This window comes from Ranitomeya variabilis, chromosome 2 (genome assembly GCF_051348905.1).
Source record: "Ranitomeya variabilis isolate aRanVar5 chromosome 2, aRanVar5.hap1, whole genome shotgun sequence".
In the NCBI taxonomy this organism is placed as follows: Eukaryota; Metazoa; Chordata; class Amphibia; order Anura; family Dendrobatidae; genus Ranitomeya; species Ranitomeya variabilis.
Genome location: NC_135233.1, coordinates 112,007,624 through 112,033,020, shown reverse-complemented (window position 1 = coordinate 112,033,020; position 25,397 = coordinate 112,007,624). Strand labels below are relative to the sequence as shown.

Genomic DNA, 25,397 nt, shown 5'->3' with positions numbered 1-25,397 from the left:
ACAGAGACACATACACACACTTGGCCATCTTCGTTTCCTTACCTGGCATGTAACTGTGTAATTTCTACATCTTTACATTCCTAGAAAATAAGAAGATTACGTCATCAACACCAGTTTGCCAAAAACTATTTCTGGGGGAAAGGAAAAAAAAATAAAATATGGAGATTTGCTTCTTGCCCCTTGGCAAGAGAATGAAGTTGACGTTTTGTCTACAAGGAGCTAACTGTGCCACTGTTAGGAACAATGCATGTTAAGGATAGTCCCACAAATGATAATGTATCACCTAGTTCCCACAAAATGTAACAATCTTTCACCATGGCGTGATAGTCGCCAGGCCCCACCTTGTGTCTTTATGTTCTCAGAACATCCACCCACTTTGTCCAATGTTTTGACTGCAGTAGAAGTGGCTTCTCCTAACCAGCACTGAACACTTTGGGTGGACGTTCTGAGAAGGACTCAACAGAACCACAGGGGGGCGCTATAACAATATGAATCCACTATATCTAGACTGAGGAGCATGCACATAATGACTGATGGTGAAAACCTGCTGGGTTTAGCATGTCTCACCAGCCTGAACCATCTCAGACAACATCACCAGGCTGATCCATCTCAGACAACATCACCAGCCTGAACCATCTCAGACAACATCACCAGGCTGATCCATCTCAGACAACATCACCAGCCTGAACCATCTCAGACAACATCACCAGCCTGAACCATCTCAGACAACATCACCAGGCTGATCCATCTCAGACAACATCACCAGGCTGATCCATCTCAGACAACATCACCAGCCTGAACCATCTCAGACAACATCACCAGGCTGATCCATCTCAGACAACATCACCAGCCTGAACCATCTCAGACAACATCACCAGGCTGATCCATCTCAGACAACATCACCAGCCTGAACCATCTCAGACAACATCACCAGCCTGAACCATCTCAGACAACATCACCAGGCTGATCCATCTCAGACAACATCACCAGGCTGATCCATCTCAGACAACATCACCAGGCTGATCCATCTCAGACAACATCACCAGCCTGAACCATCTCAGACAACATCACCAGCCTGAACCATCTCAGACAACATCACCAGGCTGATCCATCTCAGACAACATCACCAGGCTGATCCATCTCAGACAACATCACCAGCCTGAACCATCTCAGACAACATCACCAGGCTGATCCATCTCAGACAACATCACCAGGCTGATCCATCTCAGACAACATCACCAGGCTGATCCATCTCAGACAACATCACCAGGCTGATCCATCTCAGACAACATCACCAGGCTGATCCATCTCAGACAACATCTCACCAACCTGTTGCTGTTTCCCTTTCTCTGCATCGTTGCTCTGTCCTGCCTCCATCAAAACTTCAATGGATTTTATCCTTTCTAACAGCTGTACGTTTTCTCCGGTGACCTCCTGTAGTTTTTGGTTTAGTCTGTCCAACTCTTCGGATTTATGTTTGCCTTCAGCTTCATAGGACATCAATTTAGTCTGAAGATCTTGGGGAACATTAAATATACAAACGCTGTGACATACATAATTAGGCAGACAATTGGTTGCGGGTCATTGTCAACAACCAAGTTTATTTTAATTTCTATGCATCACATTTATTTTTTTTTTCCATAATGTGATCCCTACATGGGACCTGGATCCATTTATGTAACCATACTAACCAATATGTCCTTAATTATAATAAAATATTACTAGCGGCATACCCAATAGTGGCAGACCACGCAACCGCTATGGGGCCCGTGAGTCAAAGGGGAGCAGTGCCGGAAGCCCCCGTGTGGCCTCGCACTTTCAGGTGCATATGCGTCCTGGATGCAGATACAACTGAAAGCAATGATGGAAGCAGTCAGCTCCCCCTACATTATTCTCCCTGTATGTCCGACATCTCAGCGCAGCGGGTGCGATAATGTCACTACATCGTGCTCACGGTGCAGAGCTTCAGACCACACACTGCAGAGACAGGAGCAGCAGAGGAACAAGGAAGTGTGAGGGGTTTTCTGGGTTTTTTTTTCATTTTATTTTATTTTTTTAAATCAATCAATACTTTGTGGGGGCCATCATACTATTGTGAGGACTATAGGGTCATATGGTGGCTAATATACTGCATGCGGCCCATTATATATAGTGTGGAGGGTTGTGTGCAGTCCATTATACTATGTGGTGGGTTGTGCAGGGGCCTCTATACTGTGTGGAGGGCTAGTGGGGGTCATTATATGGTGTGTGCGGGCCATCATACTGGGTGGAGGACAGTGGGGGGAAGTTATACAGTATGTAGTGCCATTATTCTGTAGAGAGAACTGTGGGGGTATCTTACGGTGTTTGGTGGACACATTTGATGGCATCACACATTCAGGGAACCAAGAAAGAGGTATCTTAGTGCGTAAGAACACTAAGGAGCAGAATTACATTGGGTGGGGGAGGGGCGCCCAAATAAGACTTCTGCTATGGGGTCCCACAATCACCATGTACATTCCTTTATCATACCCACATTGTTGCGTAGTCTAAACGAATAACAAAAACCAAGGCTCATTAATTACACACCCACATTAATATACTATTCTCTATTTAAATACGTGACTAACAACATATAGATCAAAGTCTGATCTATACATCACTCATGTAATACATAGGTGTGGTTACTAAATGTAAATCCATATTACTCCACCTCGGCTACTGTTATAGTTAATTCAGCATAACATATATACATATACAGTTGGTACAGAAAGTATTCAGACCCCTTTACCAAATGGCTGCAATGAAACAGCGGAAAATGTAAATTCAAAAAAGTTAATTTTTTTCTCATTAATGTACACTCTGCACCCCATCGCGACTGAAGAAAAAAAACACAAAACAGAAATGTAGAAATTTTTGCAAATGTATTAAAAAAGAAAAACTGAAATATCACATGGTCATAAGTATTCAGACCCTTTGCTCAGTATTGAGTAGAAGCACCTTTTGAGCTCGTACAGCCATGAGTCTTCTTGGGAATGATGCAACAAGTTTTTCCCACCTGGATTTGGGGATCCTCTGCCATTCTTCCTTGCAGATCCTCTCCAGTTCCGTCAGGTTGGATAGTGAACGTTGGTGGCCAGCCATTTTTAGGTCTCTCCAGAGATGCTCAATTGGGTTTAGGTCAGGGCTCTGGCTTGGTCAAGAATGGTCACAGAGTTGTTCTGAAGCCACTCCTTTGTTATTTTAGCTGTGTGCTTAGGGTCATTGTCTTGTTGGAAGGTGAACCTTCAGCCAAGTCTGAGGTCCAGAGCACTCTGGAAGAGGTTTTCATCCAGGATATCTCTGTACTTGGTCGCATTAATGTTTCCTTCAATTGCAACCAGTTGTCCTATCCCTGCAGCTGAAAAACACCCCCATAGCATGATGCTGCTGCCACCACCATGTTTCACTGTTGGGATTGTATTGGGCAGGTGAGTAGCTGTGCCTGGTTTTCTCCACACATACCGCTTAGAATTATCACCAAAAAGGTCTATCTTCATCTCATCAGACCAGAGAATCTTATTTCTCATAGTCTGGAAGTCCTTCATGTGTTTTTTGTTTTTTTTAAGCAAACTCCATGCGGGCTTTCACATGTCTTGAGAAAACAAATGAACTTTATGAATTTACCAAATGGCTGCAATGAAACAGAGTGAAAAATTTAATGGGGTATGAATACTTTCCGTACCCACTGTATACACACACATAGATGTACACGCTAAGCCCTGATGAAGCCACTGAATGTAGGAGCAATCACTGTGAACCCAATCTAACGAAAAAAAAAAAATCAGATACAGAAATTTTGGGGGTGGAGCAATACCCAACACCTTGAGCAATGTTTTACATTTTTCCTGTAGTGTATCTAAAAATCAATGAAAACTAATGTAATTAATTTTGAAAAAAAAGGGAATACTAAGAAAGTCTTTGTTTAAATTTATTGTGTGGATCCTTTATCTCCAGGACTTTACTGTGAACAAAAGGCAGAAATTTGAAAATGTACATAAAAAAGAAGGGAACATTTGGGATGAACATTAAATGCAATATCCATGCAAGTGGTTCATACACTTTAGCCAATACCTGCCACGTTCAGCTGTTCTCCTTTGGCCTTTTCGGTGTCTGCGAGTAGTGTTTTGTACGTATTCTGAGACTTGCGCAGCTCTTCGCTGACTTCATCCAGTCTTTTCTGTAGTGAAGCTTCACTCTCCTGCTGTAGAGTCTAAAAATAATAATAATAATAATATTATTATATAATAAAAAAAAAAAAAAAAAAAAAACATAGTACACAACTCTATACCATTGTCTCAAGCCCAAAAATGTAAAATTATATGATAAAATAATTGACATTGCAGGTGTTGTAACTTGCACAACATGTCAATTTCCAGGCTTAATTTTCCGCAAGGTTTAGAGGAGATATGTGGAAACCTAATCCACTTTACTGGTAACTTATTAGTCTTAAGATTTTTTTATTTATTTTTTTACAGAAAAGCCACAGCAAATACGTTAACGTTTTAACAACCCCAATGTCTACCATACCGGCTACTGCAACCTCACTCCTTCCGACAAAAGAGCATGGCACCCAGAAAGTGAGGTAAGCCACGAATACACACAACAATATAGGGTGACCCTTGGACTAATAATATTACACCTAAGCACATCACATACTAGCAAGATATGATCCAAGAGGATGTCATGGCGGCTTTACCCTTCCTAAAAAGCATCCTGTGGCTGAGCTTCATGGGGAGACCAAGATGGCAGTTAAGGGTGGGGGAGGGGGTTCAGCAGGTCACTGGTAATAGATCTTTGTATAAAATCAACAGTATAGGCAATTGTAAGAATATTTGTAATGTATCCTAGAAATCAGCTTCCTTCCCCACTTATCAGACACTTCTTCTCCTCCCCATGCCTCCTGAACTCCCCACCCACTGTGGAAGTAGCAGCTCAGTAGATGGACAGCAGGTGTCATGTGACATCCCATTATCCTGTATGGAGAGGGAGGAGGAGGAGGAGGAGAAGTGAGGAGAAGGGAAGGGAAGACTGAAAACCATTGTGCAGAGCTCTGTAACAAGCGTTTTACCTCACCTCAGAGGTTGATTTAGATCAAGACCACTCAGCTCTGCTGTATAACGTCATCACGTTGCTGCAGCTGGCCTCTGTGAGCTAAACCGTGAATACACAGCAGGCGTTCCCTTCTCTCTGTGTGGTCTATGGGAAAGATTATGCCAGCTCTCCTCCTCCCACAGCAACCAGTGGCTTACAAGTTAAAGAGAGAGCATGGAAAGGGGAAAACTGGGGAGAATGCAGGACAGAAGTCACAGAATGGCCAAAAATTGTGTTATTCCTCATGTTATTAGTCACACAGAACCCCTTATTTTGAGTAGTTACTTGAAAGCTGAGGTACCCTTTAAGCTTTATTGCGACCTTTGGGATGGCTGTAATCTGACGATAAGGCCCATAGAGCAGAAAAGAATGTGCACCCCTGACATAAGCCATATTAGTATTATAAAGCATGATAAGTGGTAATATGTTGTGTTTTCATAGGCTTCTTTCACACTTCCGACGGTACGGGGCCGGCGCAACGTACCGACGGAAGTGTTTTCTTTCACATTTCCGTCTGCGTTGCCCAGCAGGAAAGATCGTGAGAGCGATATTTCCTGATGGGCATGCGCAGTGTGAAACACTGGATGCGACGTACGTAAAAACGTTCCCTTGAACGTTTTTCCGAGACGACGGGCCGCCAAAACCCGACGCATGCAGTGCAAGACGGACGCGACGTGTGACCATACGTCGCGATCCGTCGGCAATACAAGTCTATGGGAAAAAAACGCATCCTGCGTGCAAATTTGCAGGATGCGTTTTTTTACCAAAACGATGCATTGTGACGGATCCAAACGGAAATGTGAAAGTAGCCTCAGAGGTTGCTGGACTGGACTCGGTTGTACCTCCAATTGGGACACTTGTTTTTCGTAGGCAGAGAGTTTTCCATCCACACTCTTCCTCTTCTGCTCCTCCTGCTGCAGCGCTTCTGACTTTTCAGACAGTTCTTTGGACAGTTTACTGCATTCTTGACGAAGCTTAGCCAGTTCTGCATTCTGCCTAAAAGAGTAAAATATCAATATCATTGTTTTAATTTCCCAGCACGAAGCTTTTAGACAAATATGAATTAAAAAAAAAGTGTTTGAAGAACGGATTCCAGGTGGAGATGGACAACGATTTACTGATTGTGAGCATGTGATGGTTTATTGCGTCCAACCTTTTTTTTGTTGGGCCACTTGTGTTGTTTATGTGGCTTTTTTCCCCCTTACACATAAGGCTGCCTCTGCTTTTAGACGAACTTTAAAGAAATCTGTCAGTAGGGTCAACCTTCCTAAGCCATCTATATGGGTACGCAAGTCATAGTAAATTGAATAAAAATGACACCTTGATATCGCTGATCCAATGTTTTACTCCAGAAAACATTTTTTTTTTATTTTATTTTTTTTTAATATTTAACTGATCTGTAAGATCTATGGGCTGGACACTGATCTCCCTGAGTAGGAGGAGTTACCAGTGTGAGACATGTAGATCAGGAGAGCAGCCTGTCAGCCATTACATGTCTCACACTGGTAACTCTTCCCTTGTATTTAAAATAATCTCTGGAGGCAGATCCTCATGCAGATCAGTGTCCAGCTCAAAGATAAGAATAGCTCATTAACATTTTTTTAAAAACGTGGGTTTCCTGGAATAGGACATTATATGACCTATCTTCCCATCGAGATAACTTAGCAGCGTTGATCCTACTGACAGATTCCCTTTAAATGGAGTGATTTATTTTATTCAAAGGATATAAAAAGGATTTTTTTTAAAAAATGAGAATGTAAAGAATAACCAATATAAAATGTATACAAATACACTAAAATAAATGTATTAAAATTCGTTCACCATTTTGTCACCGTAGTTTTGATATGGAACATGTATTATCACAAATGAGAGGGCGGCACAACAATTTGGTTTGCTGGCAAAGTGTTTGGGTTTATTTTGTATTGCCAGGAGAAAATTAAACCCTGCCATATTATGATGAACTGGGTCTACCAACAGCACCAGAGCAACGCTGGAGGCACCAGGTAACCGGCGGCACTGCCACTCCCTCTCTTCACTACATAACGCTCATCAAGCTCTTGGAAAAAGAGAAGCAATGCCATAATTATCCAATAATTGCCTGCTTTGTAGTGACTGCTCTGTCCGATGCCAGATGGGTCCCACGTGGGGAAAATCGGGAACACTATCATATCTACTGTCCCTAGCACTGAAAGTGGATCATCATCTAAAATACAGAGATCTCTTCTATATACTGTATTCATAGATCACTAAATACCTACTTGCTCTCAGTTTGGCTTGTTGCTTGGTTTAGTGCATCTCTGAGAATAGAGTTTTCCTGCTGTAAACGAGCAAGTTGTGCTTTGGGGCCATTTTCAAGTTCATCTTGCAGAGCTCGAATCTACAAACACAGAAAAAAATACATAAATAAATAATAATTAATTATTATTATTATTTACAATTATTAATAAATAATTTTTTTATTTTTTTTTATCTGTATCCGCTCTTTTGCGTCCCCCGTACTCAGAAGCTGTGGTATGATCAGACCATGTTCCTGCACGGTCAGACACAGCCATTACACAGTACACAGCAGGGGCACATTTATAAGATTATCTCAGCACAGGAACATTTTATTTAAACACATCCAATTGTGGAACTTATTATTATTCTAAGAAATAAATTAAAATCTACTGGGAAAACGCTTTTAAGATCAGGAAGGTGACAGTTCGGATGCTGTTGAACGCTTCTTAGCACCTATACAGCAACTGGTTACACCTGTCTATAAGTATATTGATTATTCTTCTTATTTCATCACGGACCCTGGGTGCGGCTTGCATGCTTTATGATGACTCACTGCTCAAACATCTCACATAGGTAACTTTGCACCGCTTGCATTTCCTTGACATGCACCTGTCTTCAGCTCACAGATTTGCATAAATGCCCGGACTTTCTACCCCACCCAGACTGGAAAGCAGTGCAGGGAAGCGAGAACTGAAACTTACAGCCACGTACCGGCTGTACTACACGGAGGGCAGCCCCTGGTGTCACAGTTGGGTGGGCATAGTGATCTTCCATACTGAAATCAAACTTTCTATTACATCTTTTAAGCTTATACATAGATGCATTTGGCACATAATAATTATTATATGGTTATTAATAATTATTATTACTATTATTATTATGCACGGATTAAAGCTGATCTGTCCCCAGATTCACAATTCCCATAATCAGAGTAGAACTAGCAGTAGTGTATTTAATAATGTGTTTCTCTCTAATAGTTGTGCCATAGCCGAAAACATTTCATAGTATAGTCGGAGTACAGAAGATGGTGTAGAAGGGTGAATGATTAAATGTCTGAATGGGCCAATACTTGGTAAATGAGATTTAATGTTGATAAACGTAGAGGAATGCACCCAGGATGCGATAAGCTTATTGGTGTGTGTGTGTGTGTGTGTGTGTGTGTGTGTGTGTGTGTGTGTGTGTGTGTGTGTGTGTGTGTGTGTGTGTGTGTGTGTGTGTGTGTGTACATAATTATAATATATATATATACACACATATACATACTCATGAGTACAGAACAAGGGAAGGACTTTGGTATTCTGGTTACAAGTAAGCTGATCAGCAGTCCTCAATGTCAAGCAGGAGCCACAAAAGCAATCGAGATTAGGGTGTGTAAAAAGATAAAAGCCCGCAATCCCAACATATTGTTACCCCTTTATAAATCACTGGTGAGGCTACATCTGGAATATGGGATCCAGTTTTGGGCTCCGCATTTTCAAAAGGATATTCAGAAGTTAAGAGTCCATTTAAAGGCGACAACTAGATTATTACAAGGGTTGGAAGGCCTCTCATATGATGAGAGGTTGGAAAGTTGGGCTTGTTTAGCTTAGAAAAAAAAAAGACACCTCAGGGGAGATGTCATTTACATGTATAAATATATGTGTGGCCAGTATAGAGGAGGACACATGGCTCAGTCCTTCCAAACACCGTACTTAGGACCAGGGGTCACTGACTACAGGTGAAAAAGGCGATTCAGGCAGCCAAATAAGAAAGGCTTCTTTACAGTTAGAGCAGTCAGACTGTGGAATGCCGACCACAAGAGGTAGTAATGGCCGACACTAACAGCTTTAAAGAAGGGCTGGATGATTTCCTCAACACATAACATTGCATGTTATAGTTAATTTTCTGACAAAATCTACAATTGGTGGAGAAAGGTTGAACTTGATGAACCTGGGTCTTTTTTCAACCTATGTAACTACATAACAATACTTCACCTTTCCTTGTTGCTGCTGGATCTCTACCAAGTGATCCTTGTAGCTGGCTTGCATTCGGGCTTGCAGAGCATTGATCTCCTGGTCCCGAGATAAGATCTGCTCTTTGAATTTGGCTTCAACACTTGTAACTTTGGTTCTCTCTGTTGACAATTCCTGACGGAAAATGATACAAAAATTATAATGCAAATTGTACATACATACATACATACATACATACATATTATATCTTTTCACTCTGTGTTTTGCAAATAGAGAGCACAGAACATAGGGCAAATCCGTAATGGGGGAGGACACAGAATTGATGGCGCTCACTTGGTGGGGTTGTTAGACAACTACTGATGAGTATCCTCTCCCAGCCTGGTGCTGCTGCCCTGCGGCTGGGGGAGGACATCAGCCAGAAGAAAATTGAACAAGGTGGATGAAATAATACGGCTATTAATAACATTCTCTTCACATGATTGAAAATTATTAAAATTAAAAATTCTAGACAGAATAAAAGGTTTTCATTTTACTTTTACCAAGCACTCTGCTTCAACGCTAAACCGGGGTCTCGCTCAAAAAAAACCCCAAAAAAAACAAACAAAAAAAAAAAACAACAAACTATGTTGGAATGTAGCTTTATTTCCACACACACACAAAAAAAAAAAACGGTGACTAGGGGGTCGGAGCTTTTAGTGATAAAATCTTCTATTCTATTATGTCTCAATGTTGCAGAACAGCTGCAGCAATCTCATGCTGCAGGGAAAAAAAAAAAACAAAAACAAATTGTAACCCCTGACGGAAGTCAAAAGAATGGTCTTTAGGCCTCTGATGGGTGAACGGGTTTATTTGATTCCTGGTGCATATGTAAGCAGGCACTTCAGTACCGTAATTCTTCTGGGGGGCACTGTATCCAAACAACCACTAGATGTCACTGTTCTACTAGTTCTACTATAATTATTTCCAATTACAAAAAAAAAAAATCATCAGCTGAAAAATTATTTCATACAAAGCTTCAAGAAACAAATCAAGTGTTAATAGATCCAATATTTCTTTGCAGACAGGGAAAGCGCGGGACAGGCAGTTGTCTGACAAAGGATCCCCACCTTCTTATGGATTCCCTGAAGTCCAGAAGCCCCATTACATATGACAAGAATCTTTCTATAGCCCCAAAATTTGGAGTTGTCCATGCGATCCATCTAGCTCACCTTGTTAACCTCACGCAGCTTGTTTTTAGCAGCGGCTGCGTTTTCTTGTTCTGATGACAGCAATTTATCCTTCTCCTCCAACTGCTTTCTCAGAGCTGCAACTGGATCTCCCTTTTGAGAGGCCTAAAAATCAGAGCAAAAGACATTAGTCCGCTTAGCTTTATCCTTGGCCATAACTTTGTGAGAGTTGGAGGATATTAAACAAGCTGCGAGAAAGGTAATGGCATCTGATGCACAAGCAGAACCACCGGGGTTCAATCTGCAAATCTGCAGCAAAAACCAGACGCTCAACCTTGGATTTCTGATGCAGCTTGCAATGCAATTTGCAGATATAGCCGTAAAGAGGACCTGTCACCACATAAAACCTGGCCAGTTCTTGTGCTTATTTTATTCCTGCTACTCCCTGAGTATTCTGCTTTTTTTCTTTTTTTTTCCTGCCACACTGTTTGAGATGTGCGCCTTTTTAACACTAGAATATTCAGGGTATTAGCGGGAAGAAGCAAAAAAAAAAAAAAAATCACATCTTCCTTAAAGGAATGACTTTTTTTTTTTAAAACAATTTTGTATTATTTCCTCTGGGATGAAGAGGAAGATTATAAGGGTATGTGCACAGAGTATTTGGAGAGGGGCGCACAACCACTTTGCTTTTCGGCCTTTTAGCGTTTTTCACTTCTCACAAAAAAGCTTAAGAAAATGAAAAACTCCTCCAAATACAGAACATTTCCAAAAGAATAACTAGTCTTTACTTTCCCCCAGAGGGGAGAGGAGAAAAACACACACACACACACACACACACCCCTGACCACATACTCATAGCAGACAACTAGTAAATGGAGGAGGGGGAAGGGTCAAGATTTCTTATTATGACACTAATAATATCTCGTGGATAGATTTTGCACAAGAAAGGCTTAAAAGCTTTCCTTCTCCTGGCACATTCACACTGGCCAATAACCAGGAAATTGATAGTCTGGTTACCAAGCAGAATACTAGTTCTGGGGGTGAAATAATTTTTAAGACGGCTTAAAAATAAATTATAAATATAGATATTTCTTGGCAGCGCATAGTCCTGTGCAAGCAGATGACGTGCTGCCGAGAACAATAATATTCTAGGCGCACAGAACAATCGTCTTAACAATTGTCCTGTGTACATGTAAGTGCAGTCTGTCTGAACAGGTAAATAGACAGTTGGCATGTCGCCAGTCATCTATATGACAAACGCAGCCAAAGAGAATGTAATATAACATTAACCAAAATACAAATTGTCCAGAAGCCTTCTGTATTATCGTATATTAGTGACACAGTATGGATATTAGGCTAGGGTCACAAGACCGGTCTGCTTTCATCTGAGAAAATCAGTCCGATTATGTCAGTCACACGCAGAGTTTTATCAGAGTGGGATCAGATATCCTACAATTAGCCTGTCGGTGAAAATCGGAATATAGTCCAATGGTTACCATGGACCCACAGGCTTGAATGGTCGAGTACCATCTGATCTCGGAGGAAAATAGTGCACACTGAGATTTTTTTTTTTTCAAAGAAAAGAGGAAAAAAAAGTCACCATGAGCGCTGCTCCACTGAACAACAATGGTCAGAGTGAGATCCGATATTGTCACCGATCGAAACCACAGTCATCTCCACGAGCCCTTACCATGTGCCACGTATCCTGCTTGATGCCGTTTCTCTCGGTCAGGATTTCAATGAGCTTCAGCGCTTCTCCTTCACTCAAAACCATACTGCTGACGGTAGAAACAAGGGTCTTGTACGGGAGGTAGACAGCACCGTCCAATTCACTGGAGACTGCAAGACCAGATCAGAAGAAAAGTCAGATGGATGCAAATCACAAAACACAACTTCCATCTTATTTAAAGAAGTTATCAGGTTCTTTAAAACTGATGGGCCATAGATACCAGATCAGTGGAGGTCCGATTCTAGGAACCCCCCACCGATCGTTATTTGATGGTCGGCTACCATAATGCAGTTTGGTCCCATTCGTTTCCATAGGATGACGTTGTAATACCAGACAGAACGGCTCCTACACTATGGTGCTGTATCCTGCAATCAGCTGATCGACAGGGCCGAGCGTCAGCCCTCCACCGATCAAATACAGCCTTTTAAAAAAAAAAACTACAATACTGTACTTGTGCTCCCAACCCTAGATTCCCATCTGTTGGTCCACAGCAACAACTCACACATAGGTTTCGTGGAGAAGTTTCTGCAACAAATCTGCCATGTGTGAAAATACAGTAAGGATAGCACACAGTTCTATACAGACCTCTGGGCCAGAAAAATAATAATAATGGAAAACTTTATACCCTTACCCTAGACTTCTTTGAGAGAGGAATGGAGGTAGTGGAGCCCCAGAGGAGGCAAAATGGTCAGTGGTTCCCATGTAATATAAAGTTTGGGAATTAATGGCCTTTAGAGTTGGCCAAGCTTAGGCTAGATGGCACCCTGTGCAGGATGCGTTTGGTGCTAATTTGTCCCCCGGCCAACAGGTTTCATGGTCAGGATTACAGGGAATCTGGCAGTAGGATCAAACATCCCAAGTCGTCTATATGGGCATATAGGTCAAAGAAAGCTGAGTAAGGAGATACCTTGTTTCATTTATATATGTAAAGGAGTTGTTTAGATCTATGGGCCGGACACTGATCTGAGAACCTGCACTAGAGATTATTTTAAATTAAAGGGGGAGTTACCAGTGTGAGACCTGTAATGGCTGACAGTCTGCAGTACATGTCTCATGCTATTAACAACCCCTTTTATTTACAATAATCTCTGGATTCTCAGGGAGATCAGTGTCCGGCTCATAGATCTTAACTGTTCACTTACATATAAGAAAGACGTGGATTTTTCTGAATTAAGACATCAGATTAGAAATATCAAAGTATGATTTTATTCAACTTTCTATGACCTACATGCCCATTCAGAATTTCTTAGGAGGTGTGATCATACTGAGATTCCCTTTAAGAAGGTTTAGGCTCAAGGTCACCATTCCGAGTGTCCCCATAAATATGTGTAATCAGTGTAGATCATGATAGCGATTTATAGGAAAAAACTCCACAGCTTAGATTGAGAATAGGCAGACTCTCCTCACCAATGCTTGGCGAGAGCCCATCTTGCTCCAAGTTTCTATCTGGTCTGCTACCTAAGGGGAAAAACGCTGCCAGGCTCCACTCATCTCTGCGAGAACAAAGGGTTCAGCAATCCAAGATCAAAAATAAAAAAAATAAAGGGAACACTAAATCCACATCTTAGATATCACTGAATGAAATATTCCAGTTGTAAATCTTTATTCATTACATAGTGGAATGTTCTGAGAACAATAAAACCTAAAAATTATTAACATAAATCACAACTAATATCCCACGGCGGTCTGGAGTTGGAATGATGCTTAAAATCAAAGTGGAAAATGAAGTTACGGGCTGATCCAACATCAGTGCCTCAAGACAAGGAAATGATGCTCAGTAGTGTGTGTGGCCTCCACGTGCCTGTATGACCTCCCTACAACGCCTCGGCAGGCTCCTGATGAAGCGGCAGATGGTCTGCCAACTCCTGGACAGTCTGTGGTGCAATGTGACGTTGGTGGATGGTGCGAGACATGATGTCCCAGATGTGTTCAATCGGATTCAGGTCTGGGGAATGGGCGGGTCAGTCCATAGCTTCAATGCCTTCATCTTGCAGGAACTGCTGACACACTCCAGCCACGAGGTCTAGCATTGCCCTGCATTAGGAGGAACCCAAGGCCAACTGCACCAGAATATGGTCTCACAAGGGGCCTGAGGATCTCATCTTGGTACCTAATGGTAGTCAGGCTACCTCTGGCAAGCACATACAGGGCTGTGGGGCCCTCCAAAGAAATGCCACCCCACACCATTACTGACCCACTGCCAAACCGGTCATGCTGAAGGATGATGCAGGCACCAGATCGCTCTCCACGGCGTCTCCAGACTCCATCACATCTGTCACATGTGCTCAGTGTGAACCTGATTACATCTGTGAAGGCCACAGGGCGCCAGTGGCGAATTTGCCAATCCTGGTGTTCTGTGGCAAATGCAAAGCGTCCTGCATGGTGTTGGGCTGTCAGCACAACCCCCATCTGTGGACATCGGGCACTCAGACCATCCTCATGGAGTCTGTTTATAACCGTTTGTGCAGACACATGCACATTTGTGGCCAGCTGGAGGTCATTTGCAGGGCTCTGGCAGTGCTCCTCTTGTTCCTCCTTGCACAAAGGCGGAGGTAGCGGTCCTGCTGCTGGGTTTTTGCCCTCCTACGGCCCCCCTCCACGTCTCCTGGTTTACTGGCCTGTCTCCTCGTAGCGCCTCCAGCCTCTGGACACTACGCTGACAGACACAGCAAACCTTGCCACAGCTCGTATTGATGTGCCATCCTGGATGAGCTGCACTACCTGAGCCACTTGTGTGGGTTGTAGAGTCCGTCTCATGCTACCATGAGTGTGAAAGCACAACCAACATTCAAAAGTGACCAAAACATCAGCCAGAAAGCATTGGTACTGAGATGTGGTCTGTGGTCCCCACCTGCAGAACCACTTCTTTATTGAGGGTGTCTTGATAATTGGCAATAATTTCCATCTGTTGTCTATTCCATTTGCACAACAGCATGTGAAATTGATTGTCAAACAGTGTTGCTTCCTAAGTGGACAGTTTGACTTCACAGAAGTTTGATTTACTTGGAGTTAGATTCTGTTGTTTAAGTGTTCCCTTTATTTTTTTGAGCAGTGTATAAATTGGTATTTTACGTTTTTATTTCAGAAATCAAAAATGCATATGAAAATAAGCAACTTTAATATATCTTATTAGAGAATTTTACCCCTGAACTGATCATTCAAACTCAATTCAGACAAAATCTAAATTGAAACAGATTTCCCCCATTATTGATATAGGAGATGGCAGTGGTGCTATGAGACGTCTATGAAAAGAGGAGCAGCATGAGGCGGATGCAGACATTCTGCTGCAAGTTCTCCTGAAATGATAGTTACAGTTCTCCATAGAACTTTATGAGCACCAACTGCCATCTCCTATCTCAGCAATGGGAGAGTCTGTATTCAATGTAGGCAGATTTAACCATGAACTGAGAATGAAAATGTCAGTTCTGGCAGCGATAGAGTAGGATTTCTCTGAAAAAAAATATGTTACAAAGTTTATTATTTTTCCTCATGTACTATTAATGTTGCATTGCAAAATTAATTTCCATGTCTTGGAAAAGGATGTAAAACAACTTGGTTTGAAAAAGTCTTGTGTGGTGACCAAGTGGTGAAATTAAGACCTCCGTCTGGTTACCAAGCGCAATGTTTTGACTACTTGGAGACTTGTTTAGCTGAGCAGGTAGTAAATAAAAGGAGCATGGAGCACACATGGTGCTGGAGGAACATTACAATGCGACACTGAAAATAGCTGGACGGTAATTACAGTGTCAGAAATATTACACTCCACGTCTCACTTGGGATTTCTCGGTAATGAAAGGCTTCTATGTTTTTGCAAAACCATGAATTATTGTCTAGGTAACACGTGAAATCTTATATGCTGCACAAGACATCCAGGAAACAGGGGGTGGGGGGGCATTCTCTGCAATGTAGGGACACAATGCGACTCATTTTGCCCTGTGATTTAAAGGAAAAAAAATATTTTCAGGAATCTTCTAGATGCCCCTTACTAGATTCCACCTATACGTTCAGGATCGTAATATACATTTAATTCTCAATGACAATGTAGTATATTACTTTCTGTCTTCCGATTCCCTCCAATGTCATAAAGGTCGCTGCCAGAGCGCTTTTCCTTCACAAAGCCTTATGGGACAATTGCAATGAAATCCAATTAGCACAAATACAGAGTAAAATGAATATGTGCTTGTAATTCTGTACCTAAATAGCTTTCATTTATGTTAGGAAAGAACATTGTGGGCCGAGGCTTTCAGAAAGCGACCGCGTGGCTGACCCGTCATTACCGGCCCTGAAAGGGAGCGCCCACTCGTCCAAGTGTGTACTTACTCCCAATAAAATAGATTTAAAAAAATAAAAAATTAAAAATGAAGAAATGGATGAAAAAGACGACTTTTTTTTTGGAGTTTGACACTATAAACTAGGCGTAAGTCCCCAAATTGCACCTTTAGGCCATGTGCTTATGATACGCAAGTAGCAGTGTCTTGGATGCAGCGCATTTTTGCTGTGTCCTATTGAACGCAGGTAAATCCGCATGTGTTCACTGAACCGTGCGTATTTACCGCGTCCATTACATTCTATTGATATACTGGGGTCCGGAATTATGCCACATGTCAGTTTCCGCGTGTAATCCGCAGGTGCGAATAGACGTATAGCGGACATGCGATTTCATCCAATCCCATCCACTATGCTGTAACATCTGGCGGCGGCGGGTTTGACGCTGCATAAGTACGCAGCGTCCAACCCGCAGCAATACTGACCGTGGGCTCATACCCTTAGATTTCTAAATTGCTACTGCGGTTCTGCAGAAACTAGAGAACTATCAAATATGCCAAGTAGGCGGATCAGAGCATTGGGGGCGGGGTCAGTGCACAATTCTTCCTGCTAGTTGTGCACGGCCCCGCCTCCCGCACTGGTGATTGGCAGAGTTTGTGTATCTGAGCTCTCTGTAGACAGAGCTCGCTACAGGCAAACCATTACTGTCAATTAGGGTTGAGCGAAACGGATCGTTCATTTTCATAAGTCGCCGACTTTTGGTAAAGTCGGCGTCTCATGAAACCCGACCTGATCCCTGTATGGGGTCGGCTATGCGGTACGCGATCTTGGCGCCAAAGTCGCGTTTCGTATGACGCGTGTAGCGCCATTTTTACAGCCAATGAAGGAGCGTGGGCAGAGTCTGTGCTGGGACGGAGAGAGAGAGAGAGAGCGCGAGAGAGAGCGCGAGAGAGAGCGCGAGAGAGAGCGCGAGAGAGAGCGCGAGAGAGAGCGCGAGAGAGAGCGAAAAAATAAAAATAAAAAAAAAATAAATGGCTGTGTATTACAGCTATGACCTGCCACTAACCATCTGTTAACCTGTTAGGCTACGTTCACATTTGCGTTGTGCGCTGCAGCGTCGGCGCCGCAGCGCACAACGCAAACAAAAACGCGGCAAAACGCACGCTAAAACGCTGCGTTTTGCGCCGCATGGGTCGTTTTTGGCCGAAAGTTGGACGCAAAAAAAATGCAACTTGATGCGTTTCTTGCGTCCAACGCTTGCGGCCATGCGGCGCAAAACGCAGCACAACGCATGTCCATGCGCCCCCATGTTAAATATAGGGGCGCATGACGCATGCGGCGCCGCTGCGGCGCCCGACGCTGCGGCGCTGACCGCAAATGTGAACGTAGCCTTATTGCCGCTGTCAATCTCTGACAGTGGCATTTAACTTCGGCCGACGACATGATCGTGGGTCTCGACAGCCAGAGGTCAGATGATGACCACCGTGATTGTCATTGTGGAGCTCCTCTGAAATCCTGCCTGTGACAGAGCTTAAAAAGGAGACTGATTTCTGCTATATGCAGCGATGCTGAAGCATAGCGATGCGGATTATCGCATCTTCAATCCCGCTAAGGGGCGCTATCAAGATCAGTAAAAAATTAAATAAATTAAAAAAATAAGTTCAAATCAACCCGCTTTTCCACCAAAAAAACAAAACACATTTGGCATCACCACATTCAGAAAAGTCCTATCAAAATGTAAAAACAATTAACCCAATGTCCCGCAAAAAATAAGCCATGATACAGCTCCATCGGACGAAAAATAAAAATGTTATGGGTCTCGGAAAATGGTGACAACTTCATTAAAAAAAAAATTTAAAAAAATATTTATTTTTATTATTATTTTAGTGGTGAAAAAAAATCTGGACATGTTTGAGAGAATCATACGGCATGGTCATTTACCACAATTTGTACACCGTAAAAACAAATTCCCAAAAAACAATATCAGAATTGTGTTTGTTTTTTTTTTTTCCCCCTCACAATTTCACCACATTTGGAATACTTTTTTTACTACACTATGTGGTAAAATGAATGGCGTCATTCAAAAGCACAACTCATCCCGAATTAAAACAAGCCCTCATAGGTCTATGTGGACTGAAAAATAAAAGTTGTCGAAACTGAAAGAATTTTAACGCAGCAATTCATGGCTGGACCTTGGATTTCTGCTGCAAATTTGTGCAGAAACACAGCCATGGATCCGCATACTGTTCTATCCTATTCGATGGGGCTAGTCTGCATGTGTCTGCATGTGGCTATCCATCATAGGTTTTGATGCAGAAAAAAAAAGGCCTAAAAAAAAAAATTTTTACAGGTCAATTCCCCCCCCCCCCCCTCATGAAGTGAATTATAAACTCCCACATGAAACAACGTCATTGTATCAACTACAGCCCAATTTCCTATTAAAAACAACGAGTCAGAATTCAAGTTTACTAGTGTGGATTTTGTGATGAAAAACAGGCACGAAACATCGACTGTGTGAACAAGCCCTTTAAGTATCAAATTGGATAACAAGAACGCAAAATGTACAAAAAAAATTAAGAAAAATAAGAGCGATATTTAAAAAAAAATAAAAATCTGAAAAATAAAAACATCTTCCGTTACTCGCCCTCCCCAGGTACAGAGACGCTGCTCTGGTGACTGTCAGTCACTGTGCTCAGCTGTATACAGCACAAGCTGCCGAGCTCAGCGATTATAGGGTCAATAGTGCTGAAGCCAGACTGTAGGCAACAATCCGAACAGTGCGGGAGGGTGAGTAATAGCTGATATTTTTTAAGTCAAGCTCAATAATTTAGTAAAGGAAGTTCAAAAGGAGAAAAAAAAAAAAAAACTGCTTTAAAGTCACCAAAATTAAAAACTTATTAATCCGTTAATCAACGCGCTCTACAGTAGTCATGCATAGGCTAATATCAGAATTAACTTCACATACACACGAACAGTAGAACACTTCATTGATAAATCAGATGAATAATCTGTTATAATGTCAGCAATACTATTGAGCTCCATCTGTACTGGAAAGCACAAGGTACAATTTCATAAATGTCAATAATGTTAATGTCTCAGACAACGTCTCCTAGTAATTAAAGCCTGAAAAGTGATATTAAACGATACTCCATGTATAAAATGGATATGTATACACAGATATCAAATCAAATATTTAAGTCTATAAGACAGAAGCACAACAAGAAAAAAAACAACTTTTGTTTACACCATCCTCAACACTGGTTACCAACCCAATGAAACTCCTGTATAGCAAGTAAAAAAAAAAAAAAAAAGATTGTTTTAATCATTAAATGTGTGTATGCGTAGTGTACCTATATAGTGTGAGTGTATTAATATGCTCTACTACTGCCATTTTCTCCATGATCTAGGGCAGTTCTGCTCCTCTTCTCAGTGACGTCACTGCTCTGTGTGCCCCGGAAGCGGCTTCTGCAATGCAAGTCTATGGAGTGTCAGAACACGGGTCCATAGGTGGTCATAATAATAATAATAATAATATAAAAAAGGACTTCCAGCTCACAAACGCAGTGTATAGTGAGCTGGAGAGATTCTGAATTGTAACGATGTCACTGAGAAGAGTAGCGGGACAGCTCTAGATTACTGAAAAAGAGTCAGTAAATGAGTACAGTAATACACCCACACTACATGCCATACACATTTCATGAAAACAAATGTTCTTAGGAGCGCTATCCTATGAAGTCTTTTTATTTACTAAATGTATGTATGTATGTATGTATGTATGTATGTATGTATGTATGTATGTATGTATGTATGTATGTAGTGTACGGTCAGTGTATTGATTAAGTACTGACGCCTTTTCTTGGATCCAGCGCCATTCTGCTCCTCTTCTCAGACTCACTCTGAAGTCGGAAGTCTCTTTACAATAGAAGGCTACAAAGCCTCATTCTGGTGCTCCACCGGCTTACATTGGAAAGGCCACTTCTGGGTCACGATGCATGCACTGTCAATCTGAAGCTAATCTGAACAACTGTGATGTCACTGAGAAGAGGAGCAGAACAGCGCTGGATACCAGAAAAGCAGTAGTAGGCAAGTATATTAACCAACACACTGCACTACATATACACAGATAGTGGGTAAAAACCCATCAAGCATCAACTCCTTCTTAATTATTTTACAGTTCATAGTGAACGTGGCTAGTCTCTTCATGTCAGAATTAGTGGCTGTAGTCAAGCATCACCTATAATGAATTATTTGCTATGATTTTCCAATATGTCAATTAAAAAAGGTCAGGTTGTCCAGAAAAAATAAATAAAATAACTTAAAGGTGGCAACCCTGATCTACAGGGTTTACCCAACACATCCAATAATGAGGGGCCTACAGCACTTCAAGAGAGTTGTATCAGTGGGAAAGTGGGAAGTAGCAAATGACTACATAAGCAATACCCACAGAAAAATGTACCATTTTAATAAAAAGAATCAAGATACCACCACTCACCGGGCTCAGATTTCTTCTTTGGCACGCTCTTCTTTTTTGGAGCCGCTTCTTGCATATGGTCTTCATTGCTCACAACAGATTCAGCTTTATTAGGAGGTTGAGTCTGAGTATTAGTGACTGTGGTGTTTTGCTTTGCGCTAGGTTTAGCAACAACTGTAGAAGCTTGCTTGTTAAGTTTTGCTTCAACCATAGGAGCCTGATTGTTTCCTGGCTTTGCTTCAGCCTGGGAAGACTTATTGCCCGCCTTGGCTTCAGCTTGCGCAGCCTGGGGAGACTTATTGCCCGCCTTGGCTTCAGTTTGTGCAGCCTGGGGAGACTTATTGCTGGCCTTGGCCTCAGCAGCCTGCTTGTTGCCCGCCTTGACGTCACCCTGAGCAGCCTGCTTGTTGCTTGCCTTGGCGTCTCCCTGAGCAGCCTGCTTGTTGCCCGCCTTGGCGTCTCCCTGAGCAGCCTGCTTGTTGCCCGCCTTGGCGTCTCCCTGAGCAGCCTGCTTGTTGCCCGCCTTGGCGTCTCCCTGAGCAGCCTGCTTGTTGCCCGCCTTGGCGTCTCCCTGAGCAGCCTGCTTGTTGCCCGCCTTGGCGTCTCCCTGAGCAGCCTGCTTGTTGCCCGCCTTGGCGTCTCCCTGAGCAGCCTGCTTGTTGCCCGCCTTGGCGTCTCCCTGAGCAGCCTGCTTGTTGCCCGCCTTGGCGTCACCCTGAGCAGCCTGCTTGATGCCCGCCCTGGCGTCACCCTGAGCAGCCTGCTTGTTGCCCGCCTTGGCGTCACCCTGAGCAGCCTGCTTGTTGCCCACCTTGGCATCACCCTGAGCAGCCTGCTTGTTGCCCGCCTTGGCGTCACCCTGAGCAGCCTGCTTGTTGCCCGCCTTGGCGTCACCCTGAGCAGCCTGCTTGTTGCTCGCCTTGGCGTCACCCTGAGCAGCCTGCTTGCTGCCCGCCTTGGCGTCACCCTGAGCAGCCTGCTTGCTGCCCGCCTTGGCGTCACCCTGAGCAGCCTGCTTGCTGCCCGCCTTGGCGTCAGCCTGTTTGTTGCCCGCCTTGGCGTCAGGCTGAGCCGCCTGCTTGTTGCCTGCCTTAGCATCAGCCTGAGCAGCCTGCTTGTTGGCGGGCTTAGCTTCAGCCTGTGAAGACTGCTTATTGCCCGGCTTAGCTTCAGCTCGTGGAGACTGCTTGTTGGCCGGCTTAGCTTCAGCCTGTGGAGCCTGTTTGTTGCTCTGCTTTGCTCCCAAAGGAGTAAGTTTTGTGCTTTGCTTTGCTCCAACTGGAGGAACAGCAACCACAGGCAATTCTTTGGCAGGGGCTTCCAAAACTGGAGATTTTGAAACAGTCTTGGTCACAGCCGCAACTTGAGTCTGAGATGGTTCAGCTTTCTGGACCTTCTCCTGCTTTTTCTTTCTGTCTTTTGGAGAAGGCACAACCTTTTCAAGAGCTGGAGACACAATTGGTGTTACAGAGCTCACAGTTTCCTGAGGTTCCCTTTCAACTTTTTTCTGCTTGTTAGTTTCTGCAGTCAGTTGATGCTCTGCTAAATTTCCATTGGGCTTGTCCTCCTTTTTCTTTGGCTTAGTTTTCTTTTCTGTGAGTTTATCTTTCCTCCTTTTATCAACTTTGGGTTGGCCCTTCTCATACTCTTTACGTTGCTTAGCCAAAGCTTCTTCATAAGAGGTTTCCTTCATAGAAAAGCTTGACACCAGAACAATGCCGATGGCTGATATAACCATGAAACCTCCAAACACCATCACTCCTAACGTCTGAGGATCATATATATCCATTTTGGCTTTCTTTTAAAATACCTGAAAAAAGAAAAGTGTGTCCGTTTAGTAAAACACCAAAAAAAGATAAAAAAAGAAAAAAATAAAAATAAATAAGTCAGCGCATGCTTATGCAAAATTTTAGTCTGAATTCTCATTTTTAAACATTCCAAGACCCAGAGCAAACTGTATGTCAGGAAATTAAACTGATCCACAAAAGGTTATGTGCAGGTTGCAATTTTATTAGTATTTACCATTCCCAGGAGAAAGCATCCAGTACAAGATGCCTCCTATTAAAAAGAACACAACATTTAGTAACTATGTAAATTGGTGAGTTTTGTATGTTTAATTTTAAAGGACCATCACCAAGAGAACAAATTGACTATATTGGGGTCTATCATGTTTGTTATAGTGTCTGTGATTCTACCTGACAAAACATGTGAGAACAATGTGCCATTTTGTTTGCCATTATACACAATACAGCTACTAATGCAGCCTCCAGATTAGATGTGAATCAAAATGAGTTGGCTATTTAAAAAAAAAAAAAAAAAAAGAAGAGAACATTTCGAGCATATTGACAAGAGTACAATGAGTATTAAATGGGGTTTCCGATTTCGGTGAAGAAAGCCTTATATTGCTGAAAGAGCTTTTGTTTTACATAGTGTACAGCAGGTTTAGAAGTAGCTCAGCCATCAAAACCTGGCCAAGTATGTAGTCACATTCCAGACTGAGCAGCTTATTCCCGAGATCCCAGCCACCTAACCTTCAGTCTATTGATTTCTATACTGCAGATAGCTGCAAACCACACCCTCCTTCCTGTCAGCTGCAGTCCTTTTATCTATCCTGCAAAAATCACCAGCCCTAACACGTTCCCCCACTGCATTTTCAGAACAGTTTTCCTAAAATCACTGCTCTCACTTTTCTAAGTCGTGTGTTTGCTCAAAGGCACTACCATCTCTAAACAAATAGTGATCATGATGTACACTTCAGAACAAGCAATGACAGACCCAAGTGTATTACAGTGGCAGGATAACTAGAGTAGGAAGAGGACACTACTGAACCATAACAGTCACCTAAAGAGGAGTGCCCACACCACAGCCCCAATTAAGTGAAGGGGTGTGCAGCTAAACACAAAAAGTTTAGAAAAACCCTTTAAAAAGAGTAGGTCAATTTACTGTAACTTTATCGTGTGACAGTTTCCAATTAATACAGCAACAAAGATCGTACTACAAAAGTTGTGTATGAAAAGATGACCTCTATTTGTCACTTTTAATACTATTTTGCAATTAGACTTTAGATAAGGTACTTCTGATGACGGTGGGTGTGGTCCCACGGTGCTACAGGCCGGGTTCATCCTGGAGGGGCATGGCTAAGTGACTACCTGTTATTCACTAGCATCTTAGTTGGTGAGGATAGGCTTAGGCCGCAGGTAGTCACCAGGTGCCACTCCAGGGTAGTCCCCGCACCTGAAGCAGCTGATGTGTAGGTCAAGGCAGGAATGCGGAGTACTGGAGGATGAAGAAAGCAGTGTAGTCAGACAGTCCAAGGTCAAGTCAAGAAGAACGGGTTCACAGTACAAAGCCAGAGTCAGGAGCAGAAGTCAGACAGAACAGGTAAACGAGCCGGGTTGGTAACAGGAGAGTCTAGGCAAAATAACCCAGAACTGGTTGCTGAGACTGTCAGGAACCTTAGTTCAGGTAGAGAACAGGAGGAAAAGCTGCCAAATATATCGCCTGCTGGCAGTGGATAGGCTGGGGAAATTAAACCCTGCATGATACAGAAGGGTTAAATTCCTGCCGGATCAGGCCGCAGACCCCATATCCAGGATAAGACAGCAAGAATATGCACCAGAGCAGGAAGTGCTGTATGAGGTACTCAGAGCGGTGGCCTGACACGGGACGGAGCAGAGTGGCGACACAAGGAGTAGCACAGCGCTGGGAACCTGTGCGAGTTACCACCACGACAGTACGCATACAGAAAAATACAAAAGTTAATCTGATACTTTTAGAACAACCTGGCTTCAAACCCAATGGTCCAATAAAAGGGGAAAAAAATAAAAATAAAAAAATAAAAATCGATGCTGGGAATCAAATGGTGTGGCTAGTTTCACACCTATAAGTCACATTCCTCCCAACATCACTTCAGGTTTAACTTTCTAGGCATAAACACGGCAGTGTGCATCGGCTCACATGTTCTTCCAGCTGAAGTGGTAATGCTGTGGAAACCTCACATTTGCATGAAGATACTAATGACTCGTATTGCTATGTAAGCCGAGGGCTAGAGTATAATGACCAGACATCTGCAAGTCATTTCAATAGGTAAACATGTAAATGTCATGTACAAAAGTGGATGTAAAAATAACCAGAGTACCAGTTTCATCTAATATCATACTGTACATTGCAGAGGCGGACATATCATTGGTGCAACCTGTGCGGCTGCACAGGGGCCCATTTCTACCTCCAAAGCAAGTGTAAGTTTGCATTTATATGAGCTTTTGGTCTGGAAAGGGCCCATATATTGCTCTTGTACAGGGGCCCTTTTCTGTCTGTGTCCGCCAGTGGTACATTGGTCCATTGCTAGATATGGGCCAACTGGTTATGTGAACATCACGGACGATTGACATGATGAGGACTTAGAAAAAGACTCATCAGTAGAA

At 42.8% G+C, this 25,397-nt stretch overlaps 1 protein-coding gene across 5 annotated transcripts in view; it reads right to left on the bottom strand.

Annotated features, from left to right (window-relative positions):
* Nucleotides 1–25,397, bottom strand: part of RRBP1 (ribosome binding protein 1) — a 79,093-nt gene that overhangs the window by 31,436 nt on the left and 22,260 nt on the right. For 4 of the 5 annotated variants that reach the window (XM_077282834.1, XM_077282837.1, XM_077282835.1 and 1 more), the window contains exons 2-10: nucleotides 20,995–22,783; nucleotides 12,198–12,346; nucleotides 10,550–10,672; nucleotides 9,363–9,515; nucleotides 7,371–7,489; nucleotides 5,955–6,108; nucleotides 4,093–4,231; nucleotides 1,330–1,517; nucleotides 43–80 (exon numbers count right to left, since the gene is read on the bottom strand). In XM_077282834.1, coding sequence (XP_077138949.1) covers nucleotides 43–80; nucleotides 1,330–1,517; nucleotides 4,093–4,231; nucleotides 5,955–6,108; nucleotides 7,371–7,489; nucleotides 9,363–9,515; nucleotides 10,550–10,672; nucleotides 12,198–12,346; nucleotides 20,995–22,762 — 2,831 coding nt within the window. In that variant the 5' untranslated portion in view covers nucleotides 22,763–22,783. The remainder of the gene's footprint in view (nucleotides 1–42; nucleotides 81–1,329; nucleotides 1,518–4,092; nucleotides 4,232–5,954; nucleotides 6,109–7,370; nucleotides 7,490–9,362; nucleotides 9,516–10,549; nucleotides 10,673–12,197; nucleotides 12,347–20,994; nucleotides 22,784–25,397) is intronic. The other variant, XM_077282836.1, reaches the window with a different exon arrangement.